General features: G+C 45.5%; 1 protein-coding gene across 2 annotated transcripts in view; it reads left to right on the top strand.

Annotated features, from left to right (window-relative positions):
- The window catches only part of IFT80 (intraflagellar transport 80), a 1,621,792-nt gene that overhangs the window by 444,919 nt on the left and 1,159,712 nt on the right, over positions 1-17,161 (top strand). For both annotated transcript variants that reach the window (XM_069618463.1, XM_069618464.1), the window contains exon 8: positions 2,837-2,974. In XM_069618463.1, coding sequence (XP_069474564.1) covers positions 2,837-2,974 — 138 coding nt within the window. The remainder of the gene's footprint in view (positions 1-2,836; positions 2,975-17,161) is intronic.

The following is a 17,161-nucleotide window of genomic DNA, read 5'->3' as shown; positions in this document are numbered from 1 at the left end:
TAAAGGTCAAGTGGAGTCGGGTGTGAATAATTAGGGTAGATTGCAGTGGGACAACCTAGAGGTGTAATGTGGTAGGCTTCTCTCTGCTTCTCACTATTATGTCTATGGATAATCTTCAGTGCTCCCAGTCACCTCTTCCTCGTCCCAGTACTTGTTAGAAATGGGGAGGGGGAGATGGAATGGGACTGGAAATATCCCATAAAGGGAGAGGGTTTTAAGGTGAAATGGGAAAAACGGGAATGCCCTGTCTCACCCTTGGGCATTCTCCTCCCAATCCCCCATTACCCTCCACTAAGGCGATCCTTCCTCGCTTGTCCACCCCCAGGGTCGGGATCCACAAGCAATGGCCCTTCCCTGGCCACCTGAATAGAGGATCCCCGGGGGAGTAGGTGGGAGAACACTGTCAGGTTTCTCACACACTCAACTACCTGTTTATCTCACTTGCTACTCCCGCTACCTACTGTCTGTACTCCCACCTACTACCTACGCTGCTACTACCACTCTGCTGTCTATACTCTACCACTCACACACACACTCCAGAGACCACCCTCCTTATAATAGTCTCCCCACTCCTTTTGCTCTCGCCTCCTCTGGTCTCTCGGATGTCCTCCATCACCTCCTGCCCTCACCGACTAACCCACCCTTGCACACTCACACACCTACTTAAATACTGCACCCCTCCCAGGATTGCCCGCTTACCTTAACCAATAGCCAGGGAGTGTGCCAGGGGAAGGTGATAAGAGGGCTTAAAAGGGGTCATAAGCCCTGCCCCTTTCCGATATGGATGAGGGCCCAACATCGACCATGATGGGGTCCTGAGACGTTAGATGGAAGGCCTCCATGAGGCCATCTAGAATAATAATTACATCCCTCGTGGTGCAGTGAGTAAAGAAGTGCTTTGGAGGAGGGGACCTTTGTTTAATAATTAAATACTCCCCTTTGGGTTAGTGGAGGCTCCCTGTGGGTGCAGGCTCCAGTAGACAGTCTGCTGGATCCACGCCAGTGTTGTGGTTGATGCAGCACCCGTTAGCTCTTTGCATCCTGTTGCTGTGTCCTCTGGCATTGGGCAGCCGGCGTTGTGCCGCTCGTGGCTCCCTTTGGCTTTTTTGTAGACTGCTGCTCCTTGCGGTCTCTGATGTCTCTTCTACTGTGGCACTGCTTCAGCCTGGAAGCCGCCATCTGTGCAGGCAGGGTGTGGTGTGGAGGGTGCCTGCCCACACTCAAGCATGCGGGTCCAGTTGGGGTGGGCTCCCTCCCTCGGACAGGGCCACAATGCTGGCCTTGTCACAGAAGACGTATCTTCAGTAGTTTTATCAACTGATCTGAGTGATCTCATTGGATTGTAATAAGACATTTGATTAGCTAAATATGGCAGAGCTAGTCCATTCACACATTTAAACATTAGGCATAAGATGTTGAACTCAATTCTTTGATGCACCGCCAGCCAGTGTAGGGACTTTTGATAGCTTGACACTGGGGTAAACTTTGAGGTCTTAATTATTAGTCTAACGGCTTCATTTTGTCGTTGTAGCTGGTATTTAGGGATGCCTATTAAGGTAGTATTAGCATAATCTAGTTTCGAATTTACCATAGAGCTTACTTCTGGTACATCAGTTGATGTCAAAAATGGTAGAACTGGCCGAAGTAGTCGAAGAATATGTTTTATTGACTGAACAATAAAGCCAATTTGATAATTACATCTCAGATCAGACTGCCATTACCATCTTAAATTCTTAATCCTGTTGGTTTATGCAGATGGCAGTCCAACAGATTGAGAGGAGCAGGGATTGCTGCACGATTTTTCATTGGGCATTTCGGTCCTAGCAAAATGATTTCAGTTTTCATGGGATTAGGTTGCAATCAGTTCAGGCTCATCCATAGTGCAATCTCCTCAGTACATTGTACAATATTGTCAAGGTGCGCGATAGGATCCTTAGTCCATAAGTATAGCTGGCTATCATCTGCATAAGAATGATATTACAGGTTAAATTTAGAGAGGATTTTCATCATGGGTTACATGTAAATATTAAAATGAATAGGGGACAGTGAGGAACCTTGTCAACCTCCACAAGGTGTTCAGAGGTTTTCGAGGATATGAAATTTCCCAGTTTAAATCTTTGTCGGCGTTCCATCAGAAATGATTGTAACCATGCTAATGCATGGCTTGACACTCCTGCCAGATTAGACAACCTGGAGAGCATGATGTCAGAATCCACTGTCTCAAATGCTGTCGAGAGATCTAACGATGTTCAGTGCATCATCATCTGCGTTTTTCAACACGTCCTATACCGCAACCAGTGTGGTCTCAGTACCATGTAATGGGTGAAACACGGATTGGAATGTATCTATATTATGTATCTATACTAATGTATCTATACTAACAAAATGATTGCCGTCAATGTATTCTTTTTCTAATTTTTAAGATGGGGACTTAAAGTTTGCAGATTTCCACTACACTGGGAATTCAACTACAGTATGCAACTAACATAAGATTAGTGCTAGGAACTACATGCACAATAGCAAGATGATATTTGTAAGTGTAAATGTATTTGACTACTGCATATCTAACTTTGGGCACTATTGCACAGAGTTTAATAAACTCTTCTCAATTAGCACTGGTGACAATGGAGCAAAGAATTGTTTTTTTCATCAGCAATGCCATAATACGGGAGCACCAAATACCACACAACTCAGAGTTGCAAACAGTATTTCATTCTCAATGTAAATAGTTGTAAGGGGTACTTGCTAAACGTTTTGTTTTCAATTGAATGAGTGGTATATGAAGGAGAATAACGTATGATCATTAAGTATGTTCAAATGTTTTTGCCACTGTTAGGTTTGGGATAGCTACGGCCGTTTACTGTACAGTTCACTTTCTCATGAATATCCTGTTACATCAGTTGCCTGGGCCCCTGATGGAGAATTATTTGCAGTTGGTTCTTTCCATACCTTACGTCTGTGTGATAAGACTGGGGTGAGTAATATCCCTGATTTTAACAGGTGTTTATTTGGTATTAACAGTATTGTAACATGTTTTCAATCAAAAATATTTTTTTAACTGAACATTACACACTTACATTTGTAGTATAATTCTAACATGTATGCGAAGTTGAGCTTGATGTTTTGATAATGATTTTAGCTAGTTGTGTGGGTGACAGAAATGTAGATGTTGGTATTTTTATTTTAAAAACAAATTTATATTTCTAGGTCTGATTAAAGTTATGAAATTAGAGTACTTAATTTTGTATTTGTTTAATTGCACTTTGGCATTGTGCTACATGAAAACCAATAACTCCTCTGTGCTGGCAGAGAGGAGGGCCAAAGGCCAGCGTACATTCACAGTTAAACCTGGTGATAATGGTGTGTGTGTGTCTGTCTGTCTGTCTGTCTGTCTGCCTGTCTGTCTGTCTCAGTGACCATGAAGGCTAGTTGCTGACGCCCGCTCAGTGATGCAGGGCCCAGAGCAGGTGTGGGATTCATCACCACAACACTTAGGCCAGGGGGAAGTGGCTTTTCATATTTGTACCACGTGAACACCTGCCCGTTCTCTGAAGCATCTACAGAGCATGATTGGAGGTGGTAATAAGGAGAAAAGAGCCACAGTCAAAAACACTTTGCCCTCTGACACTGACCACTTTAGGGCAAAAAGAGCAGTAATACTGCTTCTCCAGCATTGGATCTTTCATGGATTCACATGCTTAGAATATTCCCCGTCATCTGGCTGGGAATCCTTGGTAAGATATATAGACCTTTTCCATAGGAAAAATTCCGACACTTTTATGTCCTATCTACGTCGTTTTTGGCCGCGCACGCCGGTGCCACTAGGACGTAGGGGTATATATAGCTCCGCCCCCCCGGCTCCCTCAGATTTCAGCCCCCAAAGTAGTATGGGGGGATCTCTGGTTTGCATGCTCAGGGGAGGCCGGAGGGCGCATGTGAATCCATGAAAGATACCAATGCTGGAGAAATGGAGTTACAGGTAAGAAACTATTCCCTTCTCCAGCATTGGATCTTTCACGGATTCACATGCTTAGAATATTTCGGATAGCTGTATCCCCCAACATTGGAGGCGTGTATGCAAACCAACATCACAACAAGCACAGTGACCACTTACTATGGCAACACATTACCTTACAGCATGTTCACTGTACAAGCACAGTGCCCACTTGCTATGACAACACATTACATTATAGCATGTTCACAGAAAAAGACACGACACTTTAAAGCATAGTTGCCGAAGGATGCAACCCCACTTGGGCTTACCTTATTGGAACAGGTGAAGTAGTACTGCCTGCCCCATCTGTGTATCTTCAGCATGTTGCTGTGCGAGACAGTAATGTCGGGTAAACGTATGTGGTACCGACTAGGAAGCCGCCTGGCAGATATCCCCCAGTGGAATTCCGGACCACAAAGCCGTCGACGACGATGTAGATCTTGTCGAATGGGCCCTTGGACGCTTTTCTAGCGGCTGTCCGGCCTTGGAATGACAATAAGAAATGGCCGAAGACACCCATCTGGATAGTCCTTGTTTTGAAATCGCTTTACCCCTAGCCGCAGGACCATAAGCTACGAAGAGTTGTCTCGTGTCTCTGAAGCTTTGAGTGCGATGGAGATAAAATTTCAAAGCTCTTTTCACATCCAATGTATGGAGAGTCTTCTCTGCCACTGAAGACGGTGTTGGGAAGAATGTAGGCAACACTATAGAAGCGTGTTTATGGAACATGGAAGGTACTTTAGGTATGAAATGCGGGTTAGTGGCCAGCACGACTTTATTACTGAAAAACCTCAAATACGGAGGGTCGATCACTAGAGCTTGTATTTCCGACGCAATCAATGAAGAGAAAGCCAAGCTTGCACTAAGAGAGTCTATAAGCAGGGAGGAGGTTGGAGATGATAGGAGAGAATTAGGTGGTGCAGAAAGTAAGCGCTGATGTGTTGAGGAGGAGAAGGGGGAGTAGTAGATAAGGGGAGCAAGGTGGTCAAGAAGAAAAGTAAGACGGGGCTGTGGGATTAGGACTACTGGGCATGGAGCTGGTCAAGAGCATATACACTAGCCTGTCAAGCTGGTCAACCATCAGAAAAAGCTGGAATCAATGCAACCACCAACAGCATACAACAGACCAAGTTGCATCCTATAAGCCAACTGTCAGAGGTCCTTGACTTGGCACAAGAGACTGTGTGCAATGCTTGCTGAGAAGAGACTGTGTAGTGTTTGAATACATCATTGAAGTTTATACTGTCAATAAACCACTGGACTTGAACTGCATATTGTCTTGGACATCAACCGACTCCTGACAACCGTAGACCACATTCTAGATCTTCTGTCAACAGGTAGACAGAGGTGGGTTAAGAGAGCAGGGAGAGGAGAGAGTGGAAAGTCTAACCATTAACAGCTCAACTCAGAGGCAGTTTTCAAGATCCTCAGTCAGAAGACTGAGAGGTGGGAATGAGGTATAGCGCGAAGGTGAAAGAGTAATAAACTAGTTCATGGAATCGCATTCCACAGTAATATAATCTATTAATGCGTATTCTGCTGATTTCCAGAATTACAGCGCTCTTAATATGATATAAGTACTGTATATGCAACATTTAATTGGAATGTTGCCTTACAATGTTTGTCTGATTTCTGGGTAAATGTGCAAGTTGAGACTGCTGACATTCTGCACCTTCATAGAGTTCCCCCACTACTAACGCCACACCTGGACCTGCCTGTCCAGGTTTAAGCGCCTACTCTCTAGTGTTTATACTTGCTCAAAGAGTATTTAACATACAGCGCTTTGCTGTAATGGAGCGTTACACTATTTTATATCTTCTTAAATGGATGAAATACTGTAGAAACAGTAGGTCCATCAAGCAAATTATTTTCGTTTTTGCAACATGGAATGCTCTAATTGATTTGCCTTAAAGCTGTGGATTAACACTTTCCAAGGCAACCATCCCTTTTCGGATGCTACAGGAGTGCAAAGTACTCTTGCGAATTGCTGTGTGGCTTGGGGGCAGTTACATTTGGCCAATATCCTGCACTAAGTCTGATATCCTCAATGATTCCCTTTGTTTGAGTTAACATTATCAATGCCTTAGAGATATTAAAACGATCTGGAAATGTGTGTGGCTGGGTAGGTGGGGAAGGCTATGGCCAATCGTAGGGTCCTGAACTTATCGGTGGGCCGAAGCCGCTGTAGGGCCTGAGGCCTCTAATCGGGAAGGAAGTGGGACGCGTCGATAGACTGGCTGGCGTGTTTCTATAGTCACTGTGCTGATTTTGGACCCACTCCTGGACTCAGCACAGAGTCTGCATGTTAAGGTTCTTGTGCTGTCCCGGTGTTGGACGTCTACTAGGAGGTGGCCTGAGCGGAGCTGGACCTGAACCGTGCTGTTTTCCAGGCCGCCACTAAGTGTGGTGGAGAGCTGGGTCCTTGTATAGTTCCATTGTTGGTCATCCTGCAGCGGTGCTAGGAGACAGCTGCAGCTGAGCCAGGCCTGAGATGATCCGTTTGGGGCACCGGGGCAGTAGCGAGCGACAGGGCCCGGGAGGTGTTGACACAATTAGCCATTCGAGTTGTGATTCCCTCGGGCGAGCTTGACCATTTGAGCCCCGGTCGGTAGCACAGGGACAAGGGGGAGTGATTAGCATGTTTGCCTGTTTTTACTATACAAAACTTCTGCATTCCTGCTATCTATGTAACTAAGTTATGACTTCTCTGTACTGCATATGCAACAAGTTGTCACCATTCACTGTAACAAGCGCCACGATGCTCTCGAGCTGTTGCAAGCTTTATAAATCCGAATAAATAAATAAATAAATGTGGGCAGCGCATGCAGTGCAAATATGGGCAAACACGTTAAGCAACAACCCAAGGTTTCGGTCAACTCGTGTGAGAGCAGCAAAAACATAAGGATCCGGGAGCAATGGTGAAGGAGCCACTTCACTCCAGTAGTTATACCAGTGCAGAATGTAATGATACTTTGGAGACCAAAGAAGAGTTTTAAAACTCATGGCTGTCATGAATACAATAGATATTAAAACGGTTTCGCTCACCTGTAAAGTGGATCATTTAAAAGTGTGACTAGGTAAACATGATCCTAGAGTGGATGCTGCTGAAGGCCGACACGTCACAACAGAGGACAGTGTGGCTGCTGTGTCCACTGATCTATCCAATATGTGTACGCTTTTGAAAATGTGACTGACAAAAATGAACTGGAAATCCACTCCTGTCGAAATAATATCCAAATTGCTGGAGTTGGGAATCAGATGGCATAAGATCAATGCAACTCTTTGTGGAGCAGCTCCTAAAGGATGTGTTTGACCCAGCTCAGTTTTCACATGTATTTCTTGCAGAACGCGCACACAGGGTGCCATTCCTGAAGCCTGTGCCAGGGCTCACCCTCGCCCCATTATTTCTAGGCTTCTGAATTTTCAGGATAGAGACACATTCCTGAGGCTGGCACAAAAAAGGACAGCTTGCAATACAAAGGAGATCCAATCCATATTTTTCAGAAATGTTGCAGGGCTCTAGAAGGTCCTTAAAGTGTGATAAGTAGACTTGGAGAACAAAAAATATAAAATATTGGATTTTTTTTCCTGCCAAACTAGAAGTTGTGTATCATGGGAAAGGGCAATTTTTCACTTTCATCTGGAAGTGACTTTATTGCAGCCTGTGGCTTCGAAAGCAGATCTTTCAAGCGCTCTCAAGAGGGGAGGCTGCCCGCCCCGAAAAGACACATGAGGGGGACATTTTTTTATAAAATGTCTCTTTGAATGGGGAGGCGGCCTATGTGTTTGTGGGTCATATTTAAGCTGTGGTGGATGAAGTTAACAGCCATGTTGGGAGAAAGCAAGTTTGATCAAGATCAGTGGGTATAATCCTTTTGAACTGCTGTAGAGTAATATCTGAGGAATTGACTGGTCTTTGTGTTGCCTTTGAGTTCAAAGGAGGGATGTGGATTGGGTGGGTGCTTGCCAGTACTCTTATTTCGAAGGGATTGTGTCCTTCGACGTATTCCTTATCTTTGATAATACGTTTCCAGCTTGCTGGCCTCGGAAATTTTTTCTGTAGAGGGTGCTGCGCGTCGACGTCCGCCCAGTCGATGTCCCTATCGGCGCCGACGTCACCGTGCCTATAAATAGCCACGCGCTGCGTCCGTTGCTCAGTTCCGTTTTGTAGCATAAGAAAAGTCATGTCTGAATTGGTTATTGACCTTGAAGGAGCGTAAGCTGCAACCACAAGGGAAGTATCACTGCGGGGATGGATGGGTGGGGCGATAAGGAATACGTCGGAGGGACAACCCGTCGAAAGAATGTTACAAGGTAAGAAGTAACTTGTTCTTCGAAGGGTTTGTGTCCTCAGACGTATTCCTTATCTTTGATAGACTCCCATAGCAGTGGCATGTAACAGGAGGTGGGAGTGAGAATGTTATGTATCCCTTTAGAGGTGGACCGAATGTAATACGGCCTTGCCAAATCTGGTCTCTTGACTAGTGGAGGAATCCAGATTGTAAAATTTTGTGAATGTATGTGCGGACGACCATGTGGCAGCCGCACATATGTCTCTGACTGGTACCCCTCTTTGGAGAGCCGAAGAGGCTGCGATACCCCTGGTTGAATGAGCCCTGAGTTTTTGGGGTGGCTCTTTCCCTGCCAGTTTGTAACATTCCAGAATGGCCAAAATAATCCACCTGGAGATGGTTTGTTTAGTAATGGGTAGTCCCAACTTGTGACCTGAGTATCCTACAAACAGTTGGTCTGCTTGCCTGATCCTAGCCATTCTGCTGATGTAAAAGCGGAGAGCTCGCCTTGGGTCCAGCCTATGTAGCCTTTCCTCCTCTTTCCCCGGATGGGGAGGAAGGTAGAACGAAGGTAAGGTAATTTTCTGAGTAATATGAAATTCAGAAACCACCTTTGGGAGGAAATTAGGCTTCACCTGTAGGACAACTTTGTCCTTGTGGAAAATTGTATGTGGGGCTTTACAGGAGAAAGCTTGTAGCTCGCTCGCCCTCCTAGCAGATGTTAGTGCTACCAATAGGACAGTTTTCAGCGTGGATAATCTCGGCGAACAAGAGTGAAATGGTTCGAATGGAGTGCCCATTAGGAAGTTTAAGACTAAATTTAAGTCCCATAAGGGAACCTGGAATGGTTTTGGAGGATAAACATTAGTTAATCCTTTGAGAAATTGTATCACTAGGGGAAGTTTGAAATACGATGGTTCCTCCGCAGTGCGCTTGAAGATAGAAAGCGCTGCGAGATAGCCTTTTACAGTGCCAACTTGAAGGCCTGAGTTTGCCAAGTAGAGTAGAAACGATAACACCGTTGGTGTACCACATGAAAAAGGGTCGATATTCTCTTCCCTACACCAGCTGCAAAATTTGTTCCAACGGCAGCGGTATAAAGACTTTGTTGCTAGCCTTCCGGCCTAAAGCAACACCTCCATGACGTCATCAGGGAGATCCCAATCCTTGTACCTAACCCTTTCAGAAGCCAAGCGCGAAGGTTGAGGGTTCTGATGTCTGGATGGAGAACCTGACCTCCCTTCTGCGAGAGAAGATTCTCTTTGAGTGGAAGACGGATTGGAGGACAGATGGACATATCTAGAAGGTCTGGGTACCACATTCTCCTGGCCCAATCCGGGGCAATTAGGATCATGGTTTTCCGGAATCTTCTCAACCTCCTGATCATTTGAGGAATAACAGGGATTGGTGGGAACGCGTAAAGGAGTGGAAACTCCCAGTCCACTACGAACGCGTCTCCTAGAGCTCCTCTCGGGGGATATTCCCTTGAACAGAACAGATCGCACTTCCTGTTGGTGCTTGTGGCGAACAGATCCACCTGAGGCGTTCCCCAAAGGGCGAAGATCAATTGAAGGACTTCCTGAGCTAGCTCCCACTCGTGGGAGACTGTGCTCTGCCTGCTCAGAGCATCCGCTGTCAAGTTCTTCTCTCCGGCTAGGTGGACTGCCGATAGAGAGATTCCTTCTTGGATTGCCCAAAACCAGAGCTGCATCGCCTCTCTGCACAGTGGCAGTGATCCTACGCCTCCTCTTTTGTTGAGGTAGTGCATGGTCACTGTGTTGTCCATCATTATCAGGACATTTCTCCCCTGTACTGATGGCAGGAAAGCTTTCAGCGCTAGTCTGATCGCTCTCAGCTCCAATAGGTTGATGTGTAGTCTGGACTCCGATGGAGACCAATGACCACTGATGGTCAATTCGTTGGCATGGGCTCCCCACCCCGTGAGTGAGGCGTCTGTGACTACTGTTATCTCCGGCCATGGTTGCCAAAACAGTTCTACTTTTAAGATATTCTCTGAATAGGCCCACCATTGAAGGTCGCGGGCTACCTTGTCCGGAATCCGGAGGAGATCTGTCATTCTCCCTGAGAATTGCGACCACTGACTTCTCAGTGCCCACTGAAGAGATCTCATTCTCAGGCGAGCCTCTGGCACAAGGAAGATGCAGGATGCCATGAGGCCTAGCAACCTCATAGAGTTGAAGGCTGGGAGACGTTGGGCATTTTGAAATTTGGTGACCATCAGTAGAATATCTTGAGCCCTCACCTCTGGTGGCGAGGCTTTTCCCAGGGAAGTGTCCAGGACCGCTCCAATGAACTGGAGTCTCTGTGATGGTATCATCTGTGACTTCTTTAAATTGAGGAAGAAGCCCAGTTTGTGAAGGAAGTGGCAGACATAATCTAGCTGGGCCTGGGCCTGTTTCGAAGATACAGCCCTGATCAGCCAATCGTCCAGGTAGGGGTAGACGTGGATCCCTTCCCTCCTTAGACTCGCCGCCACTACCGACATCAGCTTGGTGAAGACCCTCGGGGCGGAGGTCAGCCCAAATGGCAGAACTCGAAATTGATAATGAGAGTCGCCAATTGCGAACCTCAGGTATTTCCTGTGTTTGAGATGGATTGGCACATGGAAATAAGCATCCTGAAGGTCCAGTGATACCAGCCAGTCCTGGAGCTGGAGGGCCTGAAGGATCTGAGAGAGAGTTACCATCTTGAACTTGTCCTTCCTGAGGAACTTGATGGCCTGTGCAATAACTTAGTAGATATGCTGAAAATGCACAAACTATATTTTACTGACAACTTATCTGGGTGTATGATTTTGTTTTATTTTTATGAACCATTTCCTCAAGGTACAACTGATTAAGTTTAAGGATTCCTCTTTGGATACAGGTTTTTAAAATGTTAAAGCTAGGCATGGCAATATTTGGATACATGTACTAGCATGCAACATAAAAGGTGACAACCTTCCTGTTAAAGCCAAGAGCCCTTATGTCAATGTAGCATTCTTACAAGAAACCATTTGTGCTCATTCAGCTGAAACGAAATTTGCTAGGAAGTGGTACTGTTACATGAGTTCTATGTTTATTTTCCGTTGTTTATTTAATCATGTGCACATTGTTTGTGTGCTTTTGCTTGATATGTTTTTCACCAAATTTTGTTTTTTAAATGGGGGTCCCGCTAAACACCCCTATAACGCCCCCTACACCGACAAACAAAACATATATTTAAAACAAATTTGGTGAAAAATGTATCTGGCAAAAGTGCACAAATAAAGTGCACATGATTAAACGTACCACGAAAAACAAACCCATTATAGGTATTTGTCTTTTCCAACCGCATTAGAGGGATTGCTATATTGTATATTTTATTGTATTTGGTTATTTATATAGCGCTCTTTCACCATTTTTATGGCCTCAATGCGCTTTAAACTAGATGTCATCACTATTTGCCCTGGCAGAATCTCCCCCCATATGGCTAGGGAAAGGCAGCCTCTACCTGTGTCAGGCTGATGGCGACCCTCCCAGAACTCCTCCTCACCTGGATCTTCAATGGAACTCTCCTGTGTCTCAGGTTCCTTCTTTCGTCGGGATTTCCTCTGCTCTGTAGACCTTCTTTTCTTCTTCTGATGAAGGTAGGGGCAAGCTCCCTCAGAGGCCACCTTGACCTGATAAGCTTTCAAGTCCAGGTGACCCCCAAGGAGCAAGCTCCCAAAAAGTCACGGAAAAAGCCTCCTTGGCATAAAAAACCCTGGAAGATGTAGTACTGGCAAGTTGGATCTTCTTGTTGCTATGTTTAGCAGTTCTGAGTAGACTGAGAGATACTTGGCGGCGCAGTCTCTGTGATGGCACAAGTTGTCTATGAGGTACTTGAAGAGGTATTGAGGCAAAGAGGTGTCCTCCAACTGGATGGCGGAAATAGTCACACAAAAATACTCTCTCCAAGTAAGGTAGATGAAAAAAGCCAGTCTATAGATGCATACCTCAAGTGGGTAAGGAAAAGGGTCTCAAGAAAAAGGTATGTAGAGTAGAAACAGAAGCCCCTGCGAAATGAAAAGAAAACCAGGACTGGAACACTGCAAAGAGAAATAGTTATAAGAAAAAGATAGAAAAGCAACGGGCCCGGGAAAGAAGGAGATAAAGGGAAGAACTCTAACAAGGTATAGAGCAATAGATACGAAAAGGCAACAGTACAGAGACTATCAATAAGATTACAGATAAATAGTGCACGAAACAGAGCTGACAGAGGAGACGACCAAATGAGCAGGTAAGGTACGGCAGGCGCCGTGGAAAAAAATAAACAGAAAAGCAGCGTAGGATGCGAACACGGAGAGCACAGAGGACCACTGCGAGAGAGGAGCGGAAAGGAAATCCAAATGCAGAAAGCCGTAAAGGCAGGGTGAAAAAAGAATACAGACAGGCAGAGAGCCCCGAAAGGTACCTGATAGACTCGAACTCATCCGAAAGTGTGGTAAACAGGAAAGGATGCAGAAGCGGAGCGAGGTGGGGGATAACCAGGAAAAAATAGCCGGCAACACTGAAATAACAGGCGCAAGCAGCGTTGGGTCTAGAAAGACGATACGACGCAAAGAGAAATAGGCTCCGCCTAGCCTTATAGTGAAGACGGCCATGTTAGAAAAAGACTAGACCGTAACATTGTAAACAGGACCCCATGTTACGAGAACTTCCACCTCTGCCAGCACTTCCATGGATGATAAATGACAACCTGATCCTGAACCTGGGGGTGGCTACCTGAGGGAGTACCATGTTGGGGGAGACAATCCTAATGGGAGTAAAGTGGACTTGCTAGATGGAAGGCAGTTCTCCCGCCAATCAAAGGATCTTAAACCATTGTCCACTAGACTCATAAATTGTACCCCTCTTACCATTTCCCTAAAAAGTACTGTGACCCCTCAATGTAGATCACTTTCTTAGTTCTCTGAAGAGGAAGAGAAATGATAATCGCTCGTAATGGGAACCACTGTCGGCAGTCTAGTCTTTTTCCAACAACTGAGACTCGAAAGAGGCGAGGAGCAACGATGATCACTCCTGATGAGAACCACGATCAGCGGTCTAGTCTTTCCCCAAATCCTATTGGCCAGAGCCAATATAAAAGCAAGGAAAGACTCAGGAAGTATGAGAGGAGCCCTCCCTGGGCAAAACTTGTAGAAGGAGTGAAGCCAGAAGAAGGAAGACCAGGACGCTTACTTGGAGGCAGTGGAATTCCTGACAAAGCCAAGGAGTAGAGACTGGCCCAGCAGCAACAGGAGGAGGAGGAGGAGCTGCCCAGCTGATGAGGAGAGCTGGGGCTCACTGTCTACTGAGTTCACCAGGTTGGCAAGAGAGCTCATTCCCTTACCCAGCTGGGGTGAGGCCCATTAGAGTCTATGGAGAGGAGAGGGAGAAGCAGCAGGAACTGAGCTGCAGACGTGGTACCACTGCTGAATACTATGCTGGGGAAAGACGTGCTGCGGCAGAATGCAGAGGCCGACCCAACCTCACTAAGGCAAGGAGAAGGTGCCAGTATTTTACAGTGAGCAAGGGAAACATTGCTGGCATCGCACATCGAGGAGAGAGGCATGGTGGCAAGACTGCGCTTAGCCGTGCGCCCACCAAGCTAATTCTACGAAGCAGAGGGAGAAGAGACCATGCCACAGGCAACCGGTAAGACCAGGGGAAGTGAACGGGTTACTGGTTGGCCAGTCTACTAATGCCATTACTTAATAATAGAACAAAAGGAAAGAAATATACACAAGGGGAAACTTGTAACTGGTAACAAACATAAAATACACGAAGGGGAAGACCAGGCCTGTGAGAGGCCAAGTGAAGAAAATCTCTTGTCTTGTGAAATGTTCTCAAGACAAGTGACGGCGTTGGGCATGTTGGTGAACCCTGCGTGTCAAACATCCGAAGAAGGGAGCGCTTTCCCCTTGATACTACAAAGCGTTGAATGTTTTAGATATAAAAGTCCTGGCAGGATATCAGGTGAAGACAAATATGTCTGTTGTATAAACTGTGAAAAGGAAAAGCCATTCATGAACTATGATGATGTGGCTCAAGGAAAAATCATGAATTGGAAACCTAGAGCTATGGTTGTGACCTATTAACAGAAGAAGTTGAGGCAAAACAATAACATTGTGAACTGTGAACAAAAGTGTATGAAGAGAAGGAAAGGTCCCTGGGGGAAAACGTGCCTTTGAAACTATAAGTAAAGAGAAACCTCGGGGAAGGGAGCGCAAGATCCGGAAGCTATGTGGAGAGAGGAGAGAGGAAGTCCTCTTAAAAACTTGGTGATTCTTTTGAAACTGGAGATTGAATGCAAAGAACCTAGGGAAGGAGGTTCTCTCTAGAACTGTGAACTTTTGTCCATGAGGAAAACCCTGTTTGTTGGATTCTGAACTCTTATGTTAAACAAGCAACCAAGGGAAGAGAAATCCTGGGCAAGGGAACCACCCTCTGCAACAAGGAACTCTATCCTGTTGGAACTTTTCTTTTGGAGTTGCGCATTGTCCTTTTTGAACATTTATAAAAAAACATACAAGGCCAAGACATTATTACCCTTTTCGTTTTAGAGTTTATTTTGTTAAAATGCTATGCCCAGAATAGAACTTTTTTTGCCAAGACCACGGTTCCGGTGAGCTACATTTGCTGCACACTGCTGCTTGAAGAGATCCTTTATCTACCCGGAACAGGCGCGAAGCACTTGCGCGGAGTCCGGCGTAGAGTGTAGTCACTCGATAGTCAAACGACTGTCTTGAGTGGCTGAACGGCTGGAGGAACGTATAATGACACAAGGACATGGGAGAACTGACTCGCCGGCCATCATAGGATTGAGTGACCTTACAGCATCTGCACAGACCCTCCAAAGCGGAACACCTCGTCTACTGCCTGAGAGTGCTGATTCAAGTTCGATGTCTATCTCTGACATGGCACACTGCGACGTCAGCCAGCTGAAAGGGAGAGGTGCCTCAACTCATTACCTCACCTAACAGGGTCGACATCAAGTCCTTCCCCTGCCTCTACCCCCATCGCAACCACCTCTATGAACCCTGCTAATCAGCCCCTCAATAGTATTGCAATCCAAACCGTGAATATTTCAATAACAAAGTCCAAACCTGCTACAGCGTGCCTTTTTCCCTCTGAGATTGAAGTCCACCTTCACTCAGAAAGGACAACTGGGGATCCCGATGAGGGACTAGCAATTTGTCGCCCAATGGAAGTGGAGTCTAGATCCACCAAAAACCAACTTTGCACATTGGAAGGCATCCCAACGAATCTGGAAAATCTACAAACAGCCTCGCCTCTGGTGAAATGGAAATGGTCAGGCCCCACGTGAAAGGAGAAAAGTCTTAATACTATATCCAACTATATCGGGTCAGATCATACGATACCTAAACCAGTAATAATTTCAGTGCTTTCATCTGAGAATAGGAATCCGACTAAAAGGTTCAATGTGCAACTCCCACATGAAACCTATCCAACTGACCTAACAGATGATGAACTGCTAGAAGGCACTAGGGTTGAGGACAATTTACAGCTAACCTCCACGTTTCCAACTGGTCTATTCAACAGTCCAGTAGAGGAACTCCCACAAAGGAACCGACAAACGAATAAACGACCTAGATTATCATCTAACACCTGTGCACTGGATAGCCAAGAAAAAGGGCTGATTACCTCTAGCGCATACTCGCTACATGAAGGACCCATTGTAAATACCTTCACTAAATGGGGGAAAGAAAAACTGAGTAAAGAGTGAAAGGAATGTGTGATACTGCAATAGTTGAGCTACAACGCGATATTGCAACCCTGTGAACATAGATCGGATCCTTGGATAACATAAGAATGGAAGAGGTGATAGGAAGGACTATACGGGAAAGGCCACCCTCACCTGTGCGTGCGCCAGTAAGCCCGGTAGAACCACGGCCTAAAACTAATAGCCCAATTCCCAAAAAAACAAGCCAACATCCCAAGAAGGGAGAAGGAAGAGTTTTTTTTCAGAAAGGTATCCTACTTACTCTGTCTCCCCAACACCATAGGACTTAAATTTGCCTGCTAATACTGATAACTGCCCCGCCAAGGAGGATATAAGACACATTTATCTACGTTCGCACACTCGGATGCTAAACATCCTAGGACATCTAAACAAGACTGACTCTTTGGGGCAAATGTCTATGATTACAATCGCAATGGTTCCCTTCATGAAGCTCTACGAAGAAATTCACGAAACCCTGGCCAATCATACCACGCTTCTATCCATGTTATGTTATGTTATGTTATGTTATGTTACTTGGCATTTATATAGCGCCTTATGTATCATTGGTATGATCTCAAAGCGCTGACGATTGCCATGATGCACTCTAAAATTATATTCGTAGAAGGATATATTAAAGCCCAGAGCTGCCAGGAGGCTGATAATAGACGGCCCCCTGATACAAAAGCTAGAAAGAAAAATGAGTGCCATAGTAGTGTACCGCATTCAAAAACGGGAATTAGTGCTGTCAACTCACATCGAGATGGCATCATAATCTGTGAAAATTCCATCCAAGGTAATATCACCACTTTGGAGAGTACCATTGGCGATGTTGACCTGAAAGTAGGCCTCACCATGGCTAATATAGATAAAGACACAATGGTGATCACGGATCTTGATTTAAACATAAACCATGTTTAACACCAGGAACACAAATCGGATATTAATACCATCCAGGAGCCAGAAGCAGATAAATCAAACAAGCCATCTCATAGTACCTGTCTAAAACAAAGCAGCAATGAGAAAAACGAAGGCGCCCAAACCTATCCGCGATTTGGAAATGAAAAGAAACTTCCATCATCCATTTCACAGAAATCCTCCTATTCCTCCCGCAGTATTGAACCAAGAAACA

Source organism: Ambystoma mexicanum, chromosome 10, assembly GCF_040938575.1.
Source record: "Ambystoma mexicanum isolate Mex_15411 chromosome 10, UKY_AmexF1_1, whole genome shotgun sequence".
In the NCBI taxonomy this organism is placed as follows: domain Eukaryota; kingdom Metazoa; phylum Chordata; class Amphibia; order Caudata; family Ambystomatidae; genus Ambystoma; species Ambystoma mexicanum.
This window is presented reverse-complemented; position numbering and strand designations above follow the sequence as displayed.